We start from the raw sequence: 20262 nt of genomic DNA, 5'->3' as shown, positions 1-20262 counted from the left end.
GTACGGTTGAGACTTCAGTTTGATTACTCAGCGCTTATGTTTGTTTATGAGTACTAAAGATGATTTCAAATTCCTGCCAAGTGGCTCTAACAAAAGACACTTGGCAGCATTTCCAAAGTTGGCACTCTGTATTTTGCTTTTGTACTTGTTAATCTGATTCAATCCTACAATGTCTCCAAAATGACCTGACAAGTTTTTATTATGTGCTTTTTAAAAGTTTCACTGGCTCTTTCCCACAAATCATGTGGCGTGTCAAAGTCATTATAACTCCGATGACTTTAGGACCTTGTGCGCGTTCATGCTCGTGTTTTTACTCAAAAATGCTTTGAGTTCAATGCCGCCACAAGATCAGAGTACACGCTAATTACCTGACTAAATTACACAATCCCCACCTTAATTGCTGATAGTGTTGTCAAATAGAGCTTGTGTACAGCCCCACATAATAACCACAAAAACATCACAGGGTCATTCCAGAATTAGAGGGCATCACTTTTGAAATGTTCAGCTACATATTCGTAATAAATGATCAAAGGCTTGATCAGATAATCTCACATATCAATGGTAAATTTTTGTTTTACATGATATATTTGATGTTTACAATAATAGGTTGCAAATTCATACTGTTAGCTTTCTCTCAGGAGTAGAAGCGCTTTAGCTAGCTGTTACTGCTGAGCAAGAGGAAAAATTTACTTGTGAGAAGATACAATTTCCTTGGTCACGACGTACCAGGCTTACATGATTTCATGGTTTCGACTTTACGAAGCCGAGGTCTCTCTTTTTTTTGGGGGGTTTGTGATGAACGCTTTTATCTAGAGCAGGTAATACTAATGACACGTGAGTAAGAGCGCATCTACACACGAAGAAGAACGTAAAGTGGTATGAAAAAGTATCTGAACATTTTGGAATTTCTCGTTTTTCTGCATAAAATCACCATCAAATGTGATCTGATGTTTGTCAAAATCACACAGATGTAAAATCAGTGTGTCACTAAAACCACCCAAACATTTATAGGCTTTCATATTTTATAGGATTTTTAGGATAATTATAGGATATTATGCAAACAATGACAGAAGGGGGAAAAAATAAGTAAGTGAACCCTCTGCATAAGGAGGCATAAAGAGCAATTGAAACCAACTTTTACCAAACAATTTAAGTCAGGTATGTGCCCAAGCACTGATGAATTGTCTTGATGAGAAGCATTGTCTGGTATGCATCATGACTCGGTCAAAACAGCTATATATATATATACATATATATATATATATATATATATATATATATATATATATATATATATATATATATATATGTGCGTGTGTATATATATATGTGTGTGTGTGTATATATATATATATATATATATATATATATATATATATATATATATATATATATATATATATATATATATATATACATATACATATATATATATATACATATACGCCACATTTCAGGCTTCAAACATAAAGATATAAAATTTTAATTTTTTGTCAGGAATCAACAACAAGTGGGACACAATCGTGAAGTGGAACAAAATTTATTGGATAATTTAAACTTTTTTAACAAATAAAAAACTAAAAAGTGGGGCGTGCAATATTATTCGGCCCCTTTACTTTCAGTGCAGCAAACTCACTCCAGAAGTTCAGTGAGGATCTCTGAATGATCCAATGTTGTCCTAAATGACCGATGATGATAAATAGAATCCACCTGTGTGTAATCAAATCTCCGTATAAATGCACCTGCTCTGTGATAGTCTCAGGGTTCTGTTTAAAGTGCAGAGAGCATTATGAATATATATATATATGCACAGTACTGTATATATATTTTTTTAATTATTAACTTTATTAGGATCATGATCATGGAAGCTTCCACTTGGGGAAAATAAATACATACAGTATATCCTGTATATACATAATATAATAAAAATATACAGTACTGTATATATATATATATATATATATATATATGCACAGTACTGTATATATATATTACATATATATATAATATACATATATATATAATATATATAATATACATATATATATATAATATACATATATATAATTTTTAATCGAGTTAATTAGAGCTTAAAAATGTATTAAACGTAATTAATCGCAATTCAAACCATCTATAAAATATGCCATATTTTTCTGTAAATTATTGTGGGAATGGAAAGATAAGACACAAGATGGATATATACATTCAACATACGGTACATAAGGACTGTATTTGTTTATTATAACAATAAATCAACAAGATGGCATTAACATTATTAACATTCTGTTAAAGCGATCCATGGATAGAGGGACTTGTAGTTCTTAAAAGAAAAATGTTAGTACAAGTTATAGAAATTTTATATTAAAACCCCTCTTAATGTTTTCAAATTTTCAATCCAAAAAAAAAAATAGTAGCCCACCATTGTTGATGTCAATAATTACTTACACAATGTAATGGGTGCTGAAGCCTATGAAATCAGTCGCACCCAAGCGCCAGCAGCTTTTCACTGTACTGTCATTTAAATCCGTCTGAGCGGGACATCTGCGTTAATTGCGTCAAATATTTTAACGTGGTTAATTTAAAAAATTAATTAACGCCCGTTAACGCGGTTATTTTGTAATTTTGACAGCCCTAATATAAATATATATATATATATATATATATATATATACATATATATATATATATATACCTAAAAATGCCGTTACGCTTGATAACACACATTACTTAAAAGTTAGGATTTTTTCCCCACGTGTTTCAATTGAATTTCTATTTGTGTCAAGCCATTTTTAAGTTCTAGTTAAGTTTTAAGTTAATCTAAACTGTTAGTCTAAACTGTAAGTCCTGATAGGACTTTGAGGTTTTGTAGTGTTCAAAATAAATGTATGATACAGGCTGTATAGGAGCACATTAGGGACCAGTGCTACTTGGTGTTTTATCCAGCAATGACTACTGAGCTAAAATTGATAGTTAGCATTATTGAGTTTTTATCTTACACCCTTATCACTCCAAAACGCTATTTTATGTTAAAGCCAGTATGTAAGACACGTTAGCCACGCATCGAAAGTGGTCATAATTAATAGAAACCTAGCCCTCCGCAGGGCTAACGTTACGTGAGCTAGTGACAGTAACGTTAATCTTATTTATTAGCGCTTAGCGCTGTTTATTAGCGCTTAGCGCTCTACTGCTTTAAGATGGCGGCTGTTTACTAACGCTGCCCAGACGTGGCCGAGTCTGTCATTTCCCATCTAGTTCAACATATATGTGATCTCTATGAGACTCATCAGACGCTACCTGCTACCAACGTAGCATCGTGCGGGCTAGTATTTAGCAACGTCGGCGTCGTTTGTAGCGGCTGTCGGCTGCAGTAAGTTTTTTTTGGAAAAGGACACAAAACCGCCTCTAAAAGTCTGGATGTTCATCAATTGACAGTCAGAGAAGTTGTCTACAAATGGAGAGCGTTTGGCTGTTGCTTCTCTCCCAACGAGTGGCCTGTCGAGATGACGCCAGGAGTTCAGCACAAAATACTCAGAGAGGTAAAAAAAAAAAAAAAGAACCCCAAAGTGTCTTCTAAAGAATTACAAAAATCACTGGCACAGTCCAATATCTGTGCACACATCAAGTATATGTAAAACTATGGCCAATAATGGTGTTCATGGAAGGACTCAACGGATGAAGCCACTGCTGTCTAAAAAAAATATTGTTGCTTGTTTAACGTTCGCAAAAAGACACTTGGACACTCCACAGAAGTTTTGGCAAAATATTTTGTAGACTGATGAAACCAAAGTTGAATTGTTTGGGAGTAACACACAGCGTCATGTGTGGAGGAAAAATGGAACACCAGAATCAACACCTCATACCCACCATGAAGCATGGTGGAGGGAGCATCATGATTTGGGGCTGTTTTTCTGCCTCAGGGCTTGGACAACTTGCAGTCATTAATGAAAGAATGAATTCAATAGTTTTGCAGGAAAACCTGAGGCCGTCCGTCAAACAATTGAAGCTAAAAAACACAGAAGTAAATCAACTTCAGAATGGTTTTAGAAGAACAAAATACACGTTCTGGAGTGGCCAAGTCAAAGTCCAGACTTGAACCCCATTGAGATGCTGTGGCATGCTGCCAAAAATTTATTTATTTTTTGGGGTGGTTTTAGTTAAATCAAACAATGTTTTTTCATCTGTGATTTTGACAAAGATCAGATCACATTTGATGGTGATTTTATGAAGAAATGCAAGAAATTCCTAAAGATTCAGATACTTTTTCATACCACTGTATTTGCGCACATGACGAAGAGCGCAAGCCACACACGAGGAAGAGCGCATATGCTGCCATGAAGAAGTCGAGCAGCCGAGTGAGAGAGAGGGGACACATTACAGCTGCAAGCCTGTGCTCACATTTCTTCCTTGTGATGCATCCACAGAGGCAACATCTTTTGTACTGTTTATTGGGAGTTTTCAATTGTGGTCGAATACTTGTGGCGAGTTTAAATGTCTGTTTTAGCTGATGTGCGAATTCTGTGCGAAATGTTATTGTTGTATCAGCAGCAAATTATGAACGCAAATTTGTATTGTTATTGAAGATGAAACTGATGTAATTTCATTTAATTTTAGTTTCATTCGCCAAGTGTTGATGTCATGAGCAGCTGAGTAGTCAGCAAACCGCACGGACGTCTGACATCGACATTTCGGCGCTTAGCTCGCTGCCTTGTTAGGACTTAGCGGCAACATCTTGGCGAGGACAGTACAATGATGTATAATACATGTTATTAGTTATTTTGAGATTTAGGGGGTATTTAGGGTACTTAAAGGGTTAGTTCCGATTTACGCAGAATTCGGGTTACGTCACCAGCGTAGGAATGGAAAGGGGACTACCTGTATATATACTGTATTGCCTTGTTCTGAGGAAAAGCGGCATGGAAAATGAATGAATGAATGATCACATGTGTCATAGAGTGAGACATTCATTCAAGACTATTTTATGAAGATGGAAAAAAAAAAACAGACAAAAATTTGCAGTCTTTGGTAAAACTGATGATGTCATAACCAGTGTATCATCTGAGTCATTGCTTTCATCTTCTTCCAGTGTTGCCAACTCCCCAGTGAGGAAAGTAACTATTGGCTGTCCCAAAAATGGCGCTAGATGACGCCATTGCCTCATTTGCATAATTTGGCAATTTGCATGTAATTGTAATGGACGATCTAGGAGAGAGGAATAACCTTGTGGGAGAAGCAAAAAGTCAGGGGAGAAAAAGACACCCTAAATATGTTTAGAACTGAAGTTCTAAATGAAGTCTAACTCTAACTTACAGTGGGGCAAATAAGTATTTAGTCAACCACTAATTGTGCAAGTTCTCACACTTGAAAATATTAGAGAGGCCTGTAATTGTAACATGAGTAAACCTCAACCATGAGAGACAGAATGTGGAAAAACAACCAGAAAATCACAATGATTGATTTTTAAAGAATTTATTTGCAAATCATGGTGGAAAATAAGTATTTGGTCAATACCAAAAGTTCATCTCAATACTTTGTTATGTACCCTTTGTTGGCAATAACGGAGGCCAAACGTTTTCTGTAACTCTTCACAAGCTTTTCACACACTGTTGTTGGTATTTTGGCCCATTCCTCCATGCAGATCTCCTCTAGAGCAGTGATGTTTTGGGGGTGTCGTTGGGCAACATGGACTTTAAACTCCCTCCACAGTTTTCTATGGGGTTGAGATCTGGAGACTGGCTAGGTCACTCCAAGACCTTGAAATGCTTCTTACGAAGCCACTCCTTTGTTTCCCTGGCTGTGTGTTTGGGATCATTGTCATGCTGAAAGACCCAGCCACATCTCATCTTCAATGCCCTTGCTGATGGAAGGAGATTTTCACTCAAAATCTCTTGATACATGGCCCCATTCATTCTTTCCTTTACACAGATCAGTCGTCCTTGTCCCTTTGCAGAAAAACAGCCCCAATTCTTTTTATTCTTTGTCCTACAAACACGAGAACCTGTGTTTCTACCAAAAAATTCTATTTTGGTTTCATCTGGCCATAACACATTCTCCCAGTCCTCTTCTGGATCATCCAAATGCTCTCTAGCGAACCGCAGACGGGCCTGGACGTGTACTTTCTTCAGCAGGGGGACATGTCTGGCAGTGCAGGATTTGAGTACCTGTCGGCACGTTGTGTTACTGATAGTAGCCTTTGTTACTGTGGTCCCAGCTCTCTGCAGGTCATGCACTAGGTCCCCCCGAGTGGTTCTGGGATTTTTGCTCACCGTTCTTGTTATCATTTTGACGCCACGGGGTGAGATCATGCATGGAACCTCAGATCGAGGGAGATTATCAGTGGTCTTGTATGTCTTCCATTTCCTAATAATTGTTCCCACAGTTGATTTCTTTACACCAAGCGTTTTACCTATTGAAGATTCAGCCTTCCTAGCCTGGTGCAGGTCTACAATTTTGTCTCTGGTGTCCTTGGACTGCTCTTTGGTCTTGGCCATAGTGGAGTTTGGAGTGTGACTGACTGAGATTGTGGACAGGTGTGTTTTATACCGATAATGAATTAAACAGGTGCTATCAATACAGGTAACAAGTGGAGCCTCGTTTGAAGATGTTACACCTCTTTGACAGCCAGAAATCTTGCTTGTTTGTAGGTGACCAAATACTTATTCTCCCCTCTAATTTGGAAATAAATTCTTTAAACATCAAACATTGTGATTTTTCTGTTTTGTTTTTTCCCCACATTTTGTCTCTCGTGGTTGAGGTTTACTCATGTTGACAATGACAGGCCTCTCTAATCTTTTCAGGTAGGAGAACTTGCACAATTGGTGGTTGACTAAATACTTATTTGCCCCACTGCATTTTTTTTAACATTGCCAAACTTAATGGAGCAGGAATACAATACAGTAGAATAGAAAAAAATTGATGGTAACTTGTCGCTAGATTTGTAGCTAGTTGCTTTTGACAAAAAATGCTGCCAAGAGGCTTTGGAAAGTCACCAGATTTGAAAGAAAAGTTGGCAACACTGACTTCTAACATGATCAAAAGGTAATGGTAACAGACTTACGTGCAGGTTGTAATACACAATTCAAGAATAATAATTAATATTTAAAATATGTTCACAGAAGAGAAAGCAATTTAAAAAAAAAAATCTTAATTTCTTTTGAACTGTTTTATATTTGATAATAGTCGTTATTGGTGAGTAGGCCAAGAGAAAAATGGCATCTTGTCAGGTACTCCATACGTATTTGCTAGTTTTACTTCCACAAGTAGGCACTGTACGTTTGTTTTCATGTTTATGTTGACGACAACCCAAGAGCAAGATAGGAGGTTATCGATTTTTTGGGTGATATGGATATGTTTGTAATACGAAACGGAAGATGTCATTAAATGTGGGTGTCATGAGGTCAAAGTTCAAAGGTCACTCCGGTAGGAAAAATAATTTGTTATAACTGAAGAACAAATAAAGGGATTATCAAAGTTGCAGGATATGTTTTTAATATGAAACAGATAAGGTGAGGACCCTTCGGGGTCATGAGGTCTATGGTCAAAGAGGTCAGAAAAGGGCTTCCGAAGGAGTGCCTACTCTACTCTTTGAGTTTGGCGGATGTCTGCTCTCTCTGACTTGCTTCTTTGGTTAAAAATAGGTTTGAGCGTTTCTTTTCGTGTTTTTTTTTTTTTTTTTTTTTTTAAGTTTGGTCGAAGGACAGGCAAATGTACTTAAAACTGCATGCTTTAATGTTTTGTATATGAATTATTCAAAATTTAAAGGGTTTGATGTAAAAAGTCCTCTAATTCTAGAATGACGCCACACACTCTAGCCTCAGTATTCCGTCCAGAAAATTGTGTCAGGCCTTCTGTGTCAGGCCTGTACAAACGAGTAATTTTGTAACGTTGCATATCGGCGAGTATGGAAGATGACGCTCCAGCTACATCTCACCATCTTGCCAATCATCATCACATAGGGGCCCAGGTACTTGTTGACACCAAAGATGTCGAGCAGCCGGATGTACCAGTAGATGATGTTGACGCAATAGATGACCCGTCCATAGCTCATGAGCGGGGGCTCCTGGAGACGCAGAACCATGCCGACAGAAAATATGAGGATGGCCATGAGGTCTGTGATGTTCCAATACTCCTGAAGCCACACCTTGACCTTCTGTAACAACTTCCCTGGCTCTGACATAAGGATCTAGAAGAGGGTTGGAGAACAATTAGATCTGGGAGGGGAGACCGCAGGAGCATGTGGGAGAAAAAAAGAGCAGGTTAATACGGTAATACACTTGGATTGTTGTGACCTGGGTTTGAAAAATGCATTGGAAAATAACTGCCAGTAGAGGGCAGTGTGAGATCACTGACAGTATTGAGCGGCTGTTCAGCAAAAATGGATGTGACAAAATCCTGAAGAGTTTTTCATACATTTACAACACAAACAAGCTACAACAACATATTTTCATCTTATTTGGAAGAGCTGGTAGTGAATGATAATGTTTCACTGCCATTGACGCCGAGTGAGGTCATTTGATCGCCGCCTACCCTCCAAGTTCACATGGGTTGGACGTCTATCGCGGTCATTGGCAGTAATGAGTTAATTTATTAATGTATTGTCTGTTCTTGACATCACCTCCTTTTATTTTTACAGATTTTCCATTTCCCGTTTGCAGGATTTAAACAGGAGTGTGTCGTGTCAGTGTGCACGTGAAGAGTACCTCTCTCATCTTCTCAATCCCATTGGTGAAGATGTAAGCGATGACGATCCACTCTTGAGGGGAAGGCCACAAGTCCATCTTGACCAGAACAATGTAGTTGAACAACATAAGGTAGCCCACGTATGCCATCTATAGTAAAGAGGAAACAAAGAATTGGTAAAAAGTACTAAGGACATGTCATTTTTTGGGCCATATTTTCAATTTAAAAAAACTATACTAGTATTAGCTGTTTATTTGTTTATTGGTTCTAGTTGTACCTAATATTTTAAAAAAGGGGAAAAAACAGTAAATATTTTCTGATTTATGTAGTACTCAATGAAAGCAAATGCTGTCGTTTTTGCACTATAAGGCGCACCTGACTAAAAGCCGCCACCCACCAAACTTGGCTTGAAAACGGCATTTGTTCATAGATAAGCCGCACTGGACTATAAAACGCAGCTGTCCTCACTGTATTCTGGGATATTTACACCAAAAGATATTAACCGGTAACACTCTATTTGACAGCGGCATCATACGACTGTCATTAGACCAAATGAACCACCATGAAACTTTGAACCAATTGGATACAAAGCTTCATTGCTTCAAGAAGCTTCATTTGGCCATCACTGCTCCCTTGAGGGGAGACAGTCAACCTCTGCTGCCACCTGCTCTTAACATTGTCGTAATCCAACACGCCTCCTAGCATGCATTGCAGCGCTACAGAAAATCAAAATACTTGTGCTTATTATTTTTTCAGTTATTGTTCTAGTTATTTCATTAATAATGAGTTATGGCATTTGTTAACACTTTATTTAACAGTGGCACTATAAGATTGACATTAGACAATCATAATTATGATATTACACTGTCATGAGCATTAATGAATGCTTATAACAGATGCCTTTTAGTGTTATCCGGCAAATTAGCTCACTTTTGAATGGATGTAAAGCATCCAGGCTGGACATAAATGGAGTTAGTGACATAATTTGCCGGATGACACCTGTGGCATCTGTCATAAGCATTAAGTAATAAGTAATACCCATGATAGTGTCATAATTATGACGGTCTTATAACAGTCTTATGATGCTACCGTCAAATAAAGTGTTACCTATTAACCCAAATAAATCAACAAATAAGCCGCACTGGACTATAAGCTGCAGGATAAAAAATTAAGGAAAAAAGTAGCGTCCTATAGTCCGAAAATTATGGTAATTATCTTCGTAATAAATCTAAATGTGATACTTGCAAACATCTGCTTTTTGGGGGGATACAAATTGTACTTCATTGTCCAGTGCACATTTCCAGCTAAAATGTAAAGCCCATAGAAATATAACAGTAAATAATACATGATTTGTATAAAACCTCTACTAGAAAACCAATCGGCGATTAGTCCACTATCAAAAGAATTGTTTGCGGCAGCCATAGTTCGTACACGAACGCATAACAAGAGCGTGCGATTTGAGGGAGTTGGTTGCAGTGGTATATGCCAATTTTAATGACTACTCACTCACAGACTGAGTGACAAGATGGCTCAAAATAGAGATTTGATGTCCTGACACCTCACTGGTACACCTGGCCTGGAAACGTCCATTACGCGTCTCTCGCGGCCGTACCTATTAACATCTGTCATGAACTGACTGATTTATTCTTACGGCACTTGGACTGTGGCTCATTGCCATGCTTATCATAGGAAATCATACTCAAACCAGAAGTTAAGCCTGACGCAGAAGGAAAAAAAATATTAGCAACAAATCTATTTTGGTGTAATACGAGTTACATTTCTCTGAATGATCATGCTTCAGTGCCAATGACGGTGATAGACATCCAGTCCATTTTGTGTAAGACTTTCATTTGCTGCCCACGGTCAAAATAGATTGGGCGTAGAGTGCCGTCAATGGCAGCCAATGACATAATTCATGAAATAGTATTAAAGCAGTTAGAACAGTTGGAAGGCTCTTTATGCTTTGGTGGTAATACCTTCATTTATTTTGCTTGCAATGAAAAAACACAAAGACAATGGAAAAAAAATAAATCATTATTATTTTGCACAAAACTCCAAAAATGGGCCTGACAAAAGTATTGGCACCCTTTGAAAAATCATGTGATGCTTCTCTAGTTTGTGTAATTAACAGCACCAATTTTTTACCTGTGGCAAATAACAGGTGGTGGCAATAACTAAATCACACTTGCAGTCAGTTAAATTGGATTAAAGTTGACTCAACCTCTTTCCTGTGTCCTTGTGTGTACCACATTGAGAATGGAGAAAAGAAAGAAAACCAAAGAACTGTCTGTGGACTTGAGAAGCAAAATTGTGAGGAAGCATGGGCAATCTCAAGGCTACAAGTCCATCTCCAAAGTCCTGAATGTTCCTGTGTCTACTGTGCGCAGTGCCATCAAGAAGTGTAAAGCCCATGGCACTGTGGCGAACCTCCCTAGATGTGGACAGAAAAGAAAAATTGGCGAGAGATTTCAACAAAAGATTGTGCGGATGGTGGATAAAAAAACCTTGACGAACATCCAAACAAGTTCAAGCTGTCCGGCAGTCCGAGGGTACAACAGTGTCAACCCGTACTATCCGTCGGCATCTGAATGAAAAGGGACTTTATGGTAGGATATCCAGGAAAACCCCACTTCTGACCCAGAGACATAAAAAGCCAGTCTGGAGTTTGCCAAATTTTACCTGACAAAAGCCAAAAACGTATTGGAAGACAAAAGTAGAGCTTTTGAGGGAAAGGCATCAACGTAGAGTTTACAGGAAAAAAAACGATGCTTTCAAAGAAAAGAACACGGTCCCAACAGTCAAACATGGCGGAGGTTCCCTGATGTTTTGGGGTTGCTTTGCTGCTTCTGGCACTGGACTACTTGACAGCGTGCATGGCATTATGAAGTCTGAAGACTACCAACAAATTTTGCAGCATAATGTAGGGCTCAGTGTCAGAAAGCTGGGTCTCCCTCAGAGGTCATGGGTCTTCCAGCAGGACCATGACCCAAAACACACTTCAAAAAGCACTAGAAAATGGTTGGAGAGAGTACTGCAGATCCCAAATTAGCAGGCAATGAGTCCAGACCTGAATCTAATAGAACACCTGTGGAGAGATCTGAAAATGGCAGTTTGGAGAAGGCACCCTTTAAATCTCAGCGACCTTGAGCAGTTTGCCAAAGAAGAATGGTCTAAAATTCCAGCAGAGCATTGTAAGAATCTCATTGATGGATACTAGAAGCAGTTGTTTGCAGTTATTTTGTCTAAAGGTTGTGCTACCAAGTACTAGGCTGAGGTTGCCAATACTTTTGTCTGGCCCATTTTTGGAGTTTTGTGTGAAATGATAATGATTTAAAAAAAAAAAAAATCATTTTCTTTTTCATTGCAAGCAAAATAAATGAAGATATTACTACCAAAGCATTTGTAATTGCAATCATTTTCTGGGAAAAAATGTGCATTATCTGTCAGAATTGCAGGGGTTCCAATACTTTTGGCCAGTACAGTATATTAAGAGTTATCTGGTTTAGTCTATCACCGTCAATGGCAGCAGGAGGACCATGATAAAACAGAATACAAAGATCTGCAAATTAAAGGCACCAATTAAGGTCCAGTTCAAAAGATTGGACATCTATATCAATTACAGTAATTGTAGAGTAGTAGAGTAGTTGTGCATGATGTTGTTTATGAAAAAAATTCAAGATCAGCAAAAATCAGTGATTGGCCAGAAAATTGTGATAGGTCAAAAGTTTTGAGACTTTTTAACATTCAACTGAATAGTGACATCCCAAAACTTTTTCTCGTGGGTGTAGTGCAAATCCTTGCAAAGATTCAGACCCGAACCTATGAACTGTGAGGCAGATGTGCTGCCACCTCCCTGCAGTCACACGAAACTTAATGAGCATTGAAATAGATTAGATTGTTTCCAGACCACCAACTGACCGTATGAAACCAGAATTTGACGATGGGCGCATTGTAAAACTCGTAGATCTTGCGTCCCATGGGGATGAGGCGGTGGCGGTTCTGAACTTCCTCTACGTCCTTCTTCCTAGACGTCTCCGTGGCTACTTTCCCCAGCATGGCCTGATAGTGAACGTCAGCGCGAGGATGGAGTGATGGGAGGAAAATGTAATCCCAAGAAAACGGCCAGGGAGTGGTGAAAACAAGACAGAAGAAAAATAAAGACACAAAAAGGGTGAATTGGTTACTTTCTACACGAGTGCACAATTTCCTCATTTATCATGTCATATCCAAAAGAAGCAAGCACAGGCAATGTTGTCATTCCAAAATGTGAAATGTGTGTTTGAGGTGAGTGTGAGTGAGTTAACACATGATGGCACACACAGACACACTCATGGATTGTGTCTCAGACAACAGGGCGTGCCAGAGGAGACGAGAAGAAGACAAAAAAAAAAAAAAAACAGAAAAAGGAAGAAATCGGCTTTCCATCTGGGACACAATTGCCAAATCCATGAGAGAGGGTTCGGGCCCTCATTTTATGGGTCATGGGCTTCATGGGAAAGCAACACCAGGCCTCTCGGGGAGTTTCAGTCAAGAAATTTACAAACCACAAGTTGGTCAATATATCAGCTGTATGAAATATTTGAATTGAACAAAGTGAATAATGCTCAGTTGGAAAAGCGTACAAAATGGCATATTAATGGACAATTAATTGATAATCATTTTAATCAACATGTAGTATTTACAGTTTTTACCCTAAAATTGTCCAAATCCTCTTCTTCTATTATCTTAATAGTAAGTACTCTTTCATTTATTTTACGGGCGCAAAACCCAAGACTACATATCTCCTAGAATCATTGAGACAAACAACCCCCCCTCCATTATCACCATGATAAGGTAATGACACTATCACTATCACTATCTCTCTATTTACAAAACCATCTCAGCTACAGTAACTATGGGCTGGACATGGGGTACACCTTGAACTGGTTGATAGACAATGGCAGACATTAAATTTTCTCTTATTCATACTTTGATTTAGTATTTTTAAAAAGGGAAAAACAAAGACAAATATTTTGCTTGATTTGATGCTTGATTTTCTTAAATACTGTTTTATTTAGTTATATTGTGCTTTAAACATTTTTGTGTTTTACTTTTTAAATTACTCATCTTAAAAATATGTCAATAAAAACTAGAGTTGTCCAATAATTAATTTTTAACCTATAACCCAATATTGTCCAACTCTAAAAATCCAATACAGATATCAAACCACTACCTTTTATTTTTCAGTCCATGCCATCCATTCCACCACAGCAAGTACGATATATGCATTTTTATCTCTGGAGCAGATATTTTCCAAAATTATGTAGACCAGTGTTATCGGCATCGGCCAATAGCACACAGTTGGAATCAACATAGGCAGCAAAAAATTGTATCTGTTGTCCGACATTAACTATTTAACCTATAACCGATACCCCAGTATTGTCCACCTAACAAAAAAAAACTATTTAACCTATAACCGATACCCCAGTATTGTCCAACTAACAAAAATACGAAACTGATATAAAATTGAAACCGATATATGCGGTCGTGGAATTGTGATGCCCTACTGGATGCTTTAATAATGATAAATGTAACATCTTCAAGATTTTCCAAATAAAAGAAACATTCTGTGAAAAACAAGAGAAGAACTTCAACTGAAATAATGGAAAAGTGCCCCACTATATATATTGATGAAATCAAAATAGTGCAAACATCCGTTTTTGGATCAAGTGCAAGTACAAAGTGCCAACAAAGCACTGCCATATGCATATTGGCCCAAAACCAATAATTCAGAACCGATGTTGATATTTTTTTTAATATCATTTTAAAATGCTTTTATCGCTGATAATATCAGATAACATAATGACATAATTTAAAAAAAAAACATTAATATTCTCTTATTTATCAATGAAAGCATATTATTACCTTTGTAATTATTCAAAATGAGATATTTGTTGACATCTGCCTTTGCTCATAAAAAACAATATTCTTCTTTAAATTGAAAAAAATAAAACTGAGCATCACCTTTGGAATGCAGATATTTTATACTGCCCTTTTAATATATCATACATACATTATTCAGCATTAACTCATACACTGCCATTGTCGATAATAGACATAGTATCCATTTGAACTGGGGGGCTGGCAGCGATCAAATGATTGCTGCCAGCCCCTCCTAATTTAAATGAATTGGACATCTACCGCCATCAATGGCAGATAATGAGTTAATTATCTGGCAGTGCATTTGTACAGTCAGAAGCTGGCACAAAACTTCAAATGTGTCCTATAACATGTCCACATGAACTCAAGTATTTTTTGCAAAAGTATACAGTTATGTAAAAACATGATAATCTTTACCAAAAAAAAAGGACACATGGACATAGCCCAACACCGCCTCCTTTGTTGCAGGGTCACATTGTCTGTTTCTTTGTGCCTGCTCTCTGGCTGCACTCAATGCGGATGGGAAATAGTTGGAGTGGTGTTGAGAGGTGCTGAACTTCAATGCAATCAGTTAAATGGACAATATAAGACCCAGCTTGCGATTTCCAAATCAATTGTCCACTGTTGATTTTAGTGTACAAACTGGATCCTGATATATCTCCTGAACTGATTAGATTGAACTGGGAAAAAGTCCAAGAGCTGCCCGGCATCCAAGTCTATATATACGCTCGTGAAGCAACTCCACGGCTGTGAGAAGGTGCTCGCTCAGACTCTGGATGATTTAAAAGATGTGCAGCGGCAGGCACGCAAAGTTACATAAATGCAAATTCCCGGCAGCCCACATGCGGAGTGGTCCGCTGCAGCAAGCCATCACCAGAAGGAGAGCGTGAGAGGCAGCTGTCAGCCAGCATTGTACTGTACCTCATCTCGGAGAGGGGGAGGGAAAAAGCAAAGGGTGGAGGTGGGGCTGGAGGGGGGGGTCTTGGAAGAGAGAACAAGAGGGACCGGGAAAGGAGGAGATCGATGGAAGGAGAAACATTCACGAGGAAAACCCACAAGAGACGCTACAACTCCACCACCGATGTCTTGGCTTAGACAACGAGAAACAGGAAGGTTGGCCGTGTTGTGTGTGTTTGAAGATTTTGCTACTGCATAAGTATGTGGCTACAACTAATAATCATTTAAGGCAGAATGGAACTGCGCTGGATTTGGAGCTGACTAGCAAATATGTAAATATGTGCACAGGTTCTGAGATGCAGGGCTGAGGTGGGTTCTCTCACCACAGAGTTGTACTGCGCCTCACAGTAAGACCTTACTGTGAACTCCATGTCTTCCTCCTCCTTCTCCTTGACGGGCTTCTCGGGTTCCTCTTCCTCCTTCTCCTGCAAGTACGCTTCCTGGTCCTGGGGCATGTAGGACATTTCGTCCTTGTTCTTGAACTCCAGGCTCAGGATGGACGGCGGCAGGAGCAGCCCCAAGATCACCTGTGGGGGGGAGGGCGAGGGTGCTTTTAGTGACAAATGTGATAGAAACGACCCCCTTTATGAGCAGCGGAGGAGATGTGGCTAAAGACCTGCATTGATCATCAGTGAATGTGACACGTTATGTGATTTCAATGATCATGAACCTGACCGAGGCCGTCGCTGAGGCTGTCATAGCGGAAGTCACACTCACTTGCAGAACGGCAATAGATTTGTCCTACAATTACTTGTATGTAATGTGAAATACCAAGTACAACGTATACTAATGTTGATAACTGTTAGTCATTATGCCCTTCACTGAACATCATTCGCCCCATCATACGGTTCTTTCCTGCCTTTGCTCATCCTCTCCTATCTGTTCGTACAGGGGTGTCAAATTGATTATTGTCCCGGACCACATTTTAGTTATGCCTTCTTAATATGACTGTGAACCCGCATACTCTAACTCTATGATCGCCGCTTATTACCACATACTGTATACACAATATATTTAACGATACCTGGTTTGGGAATTAGAAACCACTGAAAACTTTTTGTTCAACAAAGGGGATCGGTAACAAAAAATACTTTAAATATCTCCACATTTTCAACCCTTTATAGGGCAAGTGACTGGTTTTCTTAATGTAAAAAACATAAAAAATCCATAAAGATAACACGTTTTTAGGTCATACATGCCACAATACCACCATTTGGTATACAAGTGTCCTTAGGTGACCGTATGTGTAATGTCCGCATATTTGGATGCCAAGGTCTCAATTATTATTACATTAATATTCATTTTACCCCTGCCACTTGGTGAAACATACGGAAGGCAGAGGGTATGTATTTGATTCACGTTTATGTTCAAGATAACTCAAAAACAAGTAAAGGGATTATTATCAAACTTGCACTATATGTTTTTAATTTAAAATGGAAAAGTTGATTACATTTTGGGGCAATGAGGTCAAAGGTTATAGGTCACAGAAGTAAGAAAAGACATTCCGAAATAACTTCATCACAAATGAGTTTATTAAGCCGTAAATTTGCAGGGTAGGCGATATGATGAGAAGACACATTTTCACACTTATCTAATTTGGCAATGTTATGAATTTGGCTGCTTAGGCAGTTAGGTTGCTCTTTCAGTGTGGAGGACCAGGAGTGCAAAAATTAAATCAATAAATACACAATTAAATACATTATTAAATCTGTCTTTAAAATGCTCCTATTTCAATATTCATTTATTTATTTCAATCTTTATTCATTTATTTCAATTTATATTTATTTATTGCAATATTAATTTTTATCTTTTTTTTTTAATTTCAGTTTGTAGTAATATATTTCACTTATTATTTCACTTTTTATTAATTTATTTGAATATTTATTCATCTTGTTCAATTTTTATTTATTTATTTCAATTTTTATTGAATTATTTTCAACATTTATTTCCATATTTATTGATTTATTTCAACATTTATTTATTCCAATATATTTATCTATTTCATTATTTATTTTATTTTATTTTATTTTAATTTGTAGTTATTTTTTCATTATTTTTTATTTATTTCTCTATATTTTTATTTCAATTTTTTATTTATTTCATTCATGCACTCTTGTTTCTCTTGAACTGTATGAAATAATTTTATCTGTCATAGGCTCATCAAACTGTGGGCAGGCGTGAACTCGGCAGGGTTTGAGTTGAGCAAGTCAAGCTACATGGCTCTGGAGTCAAGCTACCATTGACTATGCTAGACTGAAATATTACTGCTGATCCTCACGGTCAAAATGCATTGGACATCTAGCAACATCATAGGCAGCCAATGAGTTATATTTGTGCCCTATAAAGTGTTAAAAGTGACAGATTTTGTATTTTAGAAAGAAACATGAAGTCGTTGCAGATTATTTGCTTTTGTGCGCCAAACAAAATCATATGTGGATCATGTGAATCTGGCCCCCGGGCCTTGGGTTTGACCCCTGATGGTTGGTAAATTGTAATAATCTCTCCTGTATCATCGTTCTCCTTGTTCCTTCTTTGTCTGACCCCTTTAAACTCTTTTCTGTCCAGCTGCATTTTCTTAATAACCATCACAATATAAATAACCACAAAGGGAGTATAATAAACTCCCCTGTGGCACGTTAAAACTGACTTCTAGCATTAAAATATATTCAGATGTGAATGGGAAAGCTCTGTGTGCACAAGAATTTGTATGCACGGAAACCATGTTTTGAGCAAGAAATCACAATTATATTTTGGGTAAAATTTAGGTTATGCAGAAAATAAACTACAAGTGTGAGTCCTTGGAAAAAAAAAACACGTTCATGTGCACACAGAAAATGTACTTACGTGCTAGAAACATGCTTTTGTGCTCTGTATTTTGTATTTGTATGTGTTTCGAACATGTCACAAATTTTGCCACAAACTTTGTGCTGCAGCAGATAGAGTATAGTGTGCATTAATGGTCAAATGGGAAAGAAGATGGATTAAAGTTGCCCGAAGCAGGTCTTGTAATCACTTTCTAAGTAATTATTAGAGACTTTAATGCACTGAACACTCATTCAAATTTACACTCAGCTTAAAGGGGTCATTTGTGAGTATCAGAACAAGCTTGTGCTGATCCATCTTGTGTCTTAATGGCAATGTGATGCCAGCAGCAAGTTGCAGTAGCATAAAGGCAAAAAATCCTGAATGTTACAATACATTTGCACAGTGCCATTGAAGATGATGGACGCCCAGTCCATTTTGACTGGGAGAAATGGCAGCGATCATCCCCAAAAATATTTAAGTTGGCAGTTTGCACCATTTATCAACCCGGTGCAACTCAAAAACTGCATTACTATGACAGATTTTTAAAATTTACAAACAAGTCATTCATTTTTCAAGGCCTACTTCACTAACAGTGCGCGTGTGGACCGCAACTGTTGTCATCACTCACGAGAATCAAAAGATGTCACACATTTGTCAGACTTGAACGTGAGCTGAAATCGATATTGTCAAGTCAGTGACTCCGTCGTGATGAGTTACAGTGTCGGGAATGGATGCCCGCAATCTATATAGCCTTTCAGAGATGCGCACCCACATTATTTTGACAATATTTGGACAGTGTTATTTGCACATGTCATCACAACCCGAGGGCAAACCATCTTGTTTGTTCAACTTGTGGCGTGCTTGCTGTCTTTCTGCTTCCATGAGCCTCAGCAGTACACTCAAAGGTCAAGGAATACTCGCAGCGCTTCATGGAGCTCCCTGTTCTGGGAGACTAACCGGCAAAGGGTTTGACCCCCCCCCTGACTGACTGCACCCCCAGCAACCCATAAGCAAACAGCTTGCCTAAATTAATCCACCCTATCTAATCTGCCTTCATCTTGTTACCAAAGGACATCAGAAAGTCAAATTTAGCTGAAAAAACAAACAACACCCTTGACTCTTTATTTTACACATCAGAACAAGAGAATGAGAGATAACAGCACTGTTTCATCTAGGAGAGGTGAATTCCCACAATTATTAAGAAGGCAATGACAGTGAAAAAGTGTATGTGGGACACCGTTTGAAGGATTTCCAGTAATAAGGTCAGTTCTTCTTTTCCCTGTGGCTTCAGAAGAGGATAAGGAGGCTTAAACTAACAAAGTTATGGCCGAGAGTTTATTACTTGTAGTCATTCTTGTAGTTTTGGGCATTATGCTGAACACACTGACAGTGATAGACGTCCAATTCATTTGAACTGGAAGTGGCTGGTAGAGATTACTTTTTTTTTTTTTTTTTTTTGTCATTGGGTTAGGTTTTTTCTAAGTGTCTTTGTTCTTACAAATGTCATGAGGTAAAATTGTTTCTAAATTTCATCAATCCTGGGAGGCAAAATTTTTCTTAAAGTCATCGGGTCAAAATTTTGTGCCATCAATCTTGGGAGACAATAGCTGCTTTTGGACTGTAAGGACCTGAGTACTTTGTTCCTATACTGTAACTACTATAAAGGCCTCTCCAGTAGTTATAGCGGGGGTCGGCAACCGGTGTTTTAAGAGCCGTATGCAACTCTTTAGCGCTGCCCTAGTGGCTCCCTGGAGCATCTTCAAAAATGTTTGAAAATGGAAAAAGATGGGGGAGGGAAATATATATTTTTTGTTTTGATATGGTTCCTGTAGGAGGACAAAAATGATACAAACATTCTTTACATTTTCCAATGCTGTAAAAATGTGTAGAATAAATATTACACTT

At 38.0% G+C, this 20262-nt stretch overlaps 1 protein-coding gene across 21 annotated transcripts in view; it reads right to left on the bottom strand.

Annotated features, from left to right (window-relative positions):
* trpm3 (transient receptor potential cation channel, subfamily M, member 3) overlaps positions 1–20262 on the bottom strand; it is a 286085-nt gene that overhangs the window by 27060 nt on the left and 238763 nt on the right. For 13 of the 21 annotated variants that reach the window (XM_057832855.1, XM_057832864.1, XM_057832866.1 and 10 more), the window contains 4 exons: positions 15912–16079; positions 12595–12735; positions 8697–8825; positions 7928–8179 (listed from right to left, as the gene is read on the bottom strand). In XM_057832855.1, the coding sequence (XP_057688838.1) occupies positions 7928–8179; positions 8697–8825; positions 12595–12735; positions 15912–16079 (690 nt within the window). Of the gene's footprint in view, positions 1–7927; positions 8180–8696; positions 8826–12594; positions 12736–15875; positions 16080–20262 lie in introns of all 21 variants that reach the window. The other 8 variants (XM_057832851.1, XM_057832860.1, XM_057832852.1 and 5 more) reach the window with 2 other exon arrangements.

The sequence above is a fragment of the Corythoichthys intestinalis genome, chromosome 3 (assembly GCF_030265065.1).
Source record: "Corythoichthys intestinalis isolate RoL2023-P3 chromosome 3, ASM3026506v1, whole genome shotgun sequence".
NCBI classification, from domain to species: domain Eukaryota; kingdom Metazoa; phylum Chordata; class Actinopteri; order Syngnathiformes; family Syngnathidae; genus Corythoichthys; species Corythoichthys intestinalis.
Note: the sequence above shows the minus strand (reverse complement) of the source record. Positions and strands in the feature narration are given on the sequence as shown.